The sequence below is a fragment of the Sebastes fasciatus genome, chromosome 17 (assembly GCF_043250625.1).
Source record: "Sebastes fasciatus isolate fSebFas1 chromosome 17, fSebFas1.pri, whole genome shotgun sequence".
In the NCBI taxonomy this organism is placed as follows: domain Eukaryota; kingdom Metazoa; phylum Chordata; class Actinopteri; order Perciformes; family Sebastidae; genus Sebastes; species Sebastes fasciatus.
In genome coordinates, this window is record NC_133811.1 from 9,601,073 (window position 1) to 9,605,640 (window position 4,568).

General features: G+C 37.1%; 1 protein-coding gene across 1 annotated transcript; it reads left to right on the forward strand.

Moving 5' to 3' along the window:
- On the forward strand, positions 1–3,823 carry med10 (mediator complex subunit 10). The gene is made up of 4 exons (XM_074614554.1): positions 1–269; positions 343–426; positions 2,382–2,484; positions 2,972–3,823. The coding sequence occupies exons 1-4, from the start codon at positions 148–150 to the stop codon at positions 3,065–3,067; spliced, it is 405 nt and encodes a 134-aa protein (XP_074470655.1). The 5' UTR covers positions 1–147; the 3' UTR covers positions 3,068–3,823.
- Positions 3,824–4,568: the final 745 nt, after the last annotated feature.

Below are 4,568 nucleotides of genomic sequence, written 5' to 3' on the forward strand. Positions count from 1 at the left end.
CAGCGGAACAGCACCCACAGCGATTGGCTATTTTCATTGCCGTAAAGCACTTCGGCGCTCTGACTGTCGTAGAGTCGGTAGCTAACAGTCGAGTATTTCCACTAAAGGTTTTCTTCTTTTTCAGTAGTTTAGCGACATTTAATCAACATGGCTGAGAAGTTTGATAATCTGGAGGAGCATCTGGAGAAATTCATCGAGAATATTCGACAATTGGGGATAATAGTGAGCGACTTCCAGCCGAGCAGCCAGGCAGGACTCAACCAGAAACTGTGAGTCATGTTTCACTATAGAGGCTCCAATCTGCTGCACAATATGCATCATATTCACCTCTTCTCTCCTCAGGAACTTCATGATATCTGGACTTCAAGACATCGAGAAGTGCCGTCAGCAGCTTCATGAGATCAACGTGCCGCTGGAGGTGTTTGAGTGAGTCCAGCAAGCTGTTATATTGGTGTCTGTTAGAGCCACACCAAACCTCAGTCAAAATACTGACCATTTAGTAGTGTCATTACTTGTTCTGGTAATCTGGTGATGTTACATGCCTCATTTTACTGTTATTCTGGATTGTCGAGAGCCATTGTTCAATTCGGCATACACATACTATAAAAAACAAGTTTTAATAATTAAAATAAGGTAAGATATACTTTATTGTTCCCCAGGGGGTTATTTTGCTTGGGCAATAGTGCTGCACACAGCTGCAATCATCTTAAAACAATACATAGCCAACAAGACATAACAGTGGTACACCAAAGACGCAGTAGAAAAACATATATATATATATAGATATATATATCAAGTCCAGCAACGTTAGTTAGCTGTTATATTGTTGTGTCTGTTCAAGCCACACCAAACCTCATTCAAAATTATGACCATTTTGTAGTGTCATTACTTGTTCTGGTAATCTGGTGATGTTACATGCCTCATTTTACTGTTATTCTGGATTGTCGAGAGCCACTTTTCAATTCGGCATACACATACGATAAAAATAAATTATTTAAAATAAGATAAGATATACTTTATTCTCCCCAAGGGGGACATTTTTTTGCTTGGGCAATAGTGCTGCACACAGCTGCAATCAGCTTAAATACAATAAGATAAGATAAGATAAGATATTCCTTTATTAGTCCCACAGTGGGGAAAAGTGCAGTGTACAGCAGCAAAGGGGATAGTGCAAAAAACAAGATGCATCAGCTTACACAGTAAAAAAAAGAGCTAAACTAAGTGTAACAAAATATGAACCATTTAAATAGAAGGAAGTATAAAAACAGGAGCAGTATATACAGTATTGACAATAAACAGACTATTAACAAAATTGCACAAATGGAAAATGATATTGCACAGTGAGAATTAATGAAATTCCACCTGAAAATATCAGGTTATTGTCAGTTTTTGGTGTGTATGTGGTCTACTGGGAGCAGTGCTGGTTGTGGAGTCTGACAGCTGCATGAAGGAAGGACCTGCGATAGCGCTCCTTCACACACTTACCATACATAGCCAAGAAGACATAACAGTGGTACACCAAAGACGCAGTAGAAAAACATGTCAAATATTGCACATGCCCTGAGTAAAATACATATAAATACATATTCATTATAAAACAGGAGATCATACATAAACTTGTGAACTACAATGAATGAGGATTAACCTGTTTTTTTGTTGAGTAGTGTTAATAGATGTTGGAAGGAAAGAAAGCAAAATCTTAAAGGTCCCATATTATGCTCATTTTCAGGTTCATACTTGTATTTTGTGTTTCTAATAGAACATGTTCAAAAATCCCTTTATTTTCCTCATACTGTCTGCCTGAATATGCCTGTATTTACCCCTCTGTCTGAAACGCTCCGTTTTAGCACATTTTGATGGAATTGCAACAGGTTTGCGTTGCTAGGCAACAGCTTGGGTCCATGAGTACTTCCTGTCAGCTGATGTCATTCACATTCACTGCAACCAGGAAATAAACTGGGACACATTTAGAATGTTTACGTTTAAAATTGTGTCAAGGGTCTAAATATTGTTTATTCGTGACATCACAAATGGGCAGAAATCCTGACAGCTTGTTTCAAATGCAGAGTTTCTGAATACGGGCTGTGTGTATTTCCCTGTGGATTGAGTGTTCCGATGCATTCACAGTATTTATATAGGACTTAAAACTGCTTTATAATATAAAACACATGAAAATCTCACTTTTTTATAATATGGGACCTTTAAGAATTTGGCCGGTAGAAATGTTCAGTGACCTGCCACAGTGGCACGTGAGGAAAAAAACTTGCCAAGAAGGAAGGCCAAGTTACCGAATTTAGCTAATGGAATTCATAATTCCTTATCTGTGCTTCATAGCTTCATCCCAGTTCCCTCGGCTGATGTTATGCACTGTGTGTTTGTAGATACATCGACCAAGGTCGAAACCCTCAGCTGTACACCAAGGAATGTCTGGAGAGAGCCTTGGCGAGGAACGAGCAGGTCAAAGGGAAGATTGACACTATGACGGTAAGAGATAGTTGCCAGGGTCACTGAGATTCCCCACCAATGACCCTGCAAGGATAAACAGCCTCACTGATTAAATGCTCCCAAGCATATTTAGGAATTTTCTTAAAAGATAAAAACGTCCCTTTCAAGGCTAATCTTCGTTATACAAAGAGCCATGTGCTCGAGTTAGCCCTCTCTGTTAAAAGTGGCCTTGTTTATTGATAATGAAATAACTGTCCTTGGACACAATGCTTAAATCTTGTCATGGTTCAGTAGAAGCTCTGCTCCACTAATCAGTTATTTGATATATTTATTCCATATTCAGATGTGTTTTAACGTTTCTGTTATTTGGTAATAAAATTGGGCACAAAGCAGATTTTGGTTTTTGGTGTAAGTTACTGTGACCTTGACATAAGCATACATATGTTTATTATCTTCTACATAAAGTAGTTATAAACCAGAATCAGTAATAAACCAACCTCTACTGTTGTATTGTCTTTAATCACAGAAATTCAAGAGCCTTCTAATCTCCGAGCTCGGCAAAGTGTTTCCAGAGGAGATGGTAAAGTACAAGGCTATACATGGAGAAGATGCTCCCTCCTAGTGACTGCTGCACCATGACCCCTGACCTTCAACCTGTGACCCTTGAAATGAAAGCCTGAATGGAGTTTAACCCAAGCAGGCTCCTCTGTGGTCGCCCGCAGAACATGATAATACCCTGTTATTATTTTTCGTGAATATTGCGATGCTGTTGCTGACTAGTACCCTGAGGGAGAAGGTTTTTATTTCTGCTCAGCACCCTGACTCAGCCAATCCTCTTCTTTTTCTTTCTCTACATTTAAAACTTAATTTAAAGAAATACAAATCAGTAGGAAGTATATGGGAGGAGGAGGAGAAGAGAGAAGGAACAAATGATTTTCAGCACTCGGTTGTTGTGTTGCCAGGAGACACATTTGTTTTTAATGGCCCTGTTGATGCATCGGCACTCAGTGGGCTGCAGAGTCAATTTCTACAACTCCCAACTGTACAGAAGAAAATATTCAAGAGCTGCAAGGCACCCGTCTGATTCTGCATCACAGCCTTTACTCCATCTTGTACATACAGTATATTTATACTCTTGCATTTTACCTTTTGTAATGCTTCCTACTCATTGTGCAACATACATTTGTACCACAACACAGTTCATGACATTTTGTATCAAGCTCAGGTTTCTAATGGCCACAACTATTGAATGCAGATGCTGTTTGATGGTAATTCTGTGCCTGATCACTTGACACGGTCAGAAATGAGTTCACTCTTTATTTGTAACTTGTTTGTATTATAATAATTTTTTGTTATTAAATGATCCTTGTTGGACTGATGCTGTGTTTTGACCTTGTTTCATTACTACAATGATGAAAAGACAATATTTTTGGCAACAGATTCAATCAAATAAGTCACTTATGAGGTTTGTACACTTCAGTTTTACAGAATTAGTCGTAACATATAAGATGATTAATGTATAAAATGATACGTTATTAATAGAATTTGATATAGTATTTGCTTGCAATCGTCCTTAAAAAATGTATATGACCACCTCAAGTAAATCTTAAAATATTATTCAAGCATTCCATTGACACATGTTAATGTAAAACATATTCTAGATGGACAGTAGGCTGGTTGATTTTTCATACACAAAATGACAATAATGTTAAAGCGCTTGTGAGAGAAGGCTGATATTTTATGCCAATATGAAATGTCGTTCATTCAGTAAAAAGGAAGTATTTATGTCCTGAAATGCATGTTCCCCCTAAAATAGTATTTCCAGGGATGAAAAATTATTATAAATACCAGTAGTGGAATGTAACTATGTACACTATGTACTGTACTTAAGTACAATTATGAGATACTTGAGTACATTTTATGTTACTTTATACTTTTACTCCACTCCATTTTGAAAGCAAATATTGTACTTTTTACTCCACTACATTTATTTGACAGCTTTAGTAACTAGTTACTTTGCATATTCAGATTATTAATAGAAAATAATAAAAAAAAAAAAAAAAAATCAACTAATACATTATGATACATTATCACAGGTTAAGTTATCCAGCAGTATATAAAGT

What these genes read in the sequence shown, in the direction of transcription:
- med10 (XM_074614554.1), top strand. Translation starts at nt 148, where the DNA reads ATGGCTGAGAAGTTTGATAATCTGGAGGAGCATCTGGAGAAATTCATC. An exon ending in GTGCCGCTGGAGGTGTTTGA is followed by an intron (nt 427 to 2,381) that starts GTGAGTCCAGCA and finishes GTGTGTTTGTAG; the next exon opens with ATACATCGACCAAGGTCGAA. An exon ending in GGAAGATTGACACTATGACG is followed by an intron (nt 2,485 to 2,971) that starts GTAAGAGATAGT and finishes CTTTAATCACAG; the next exon opens with AAATTCAAGAGCCTTCTAAT.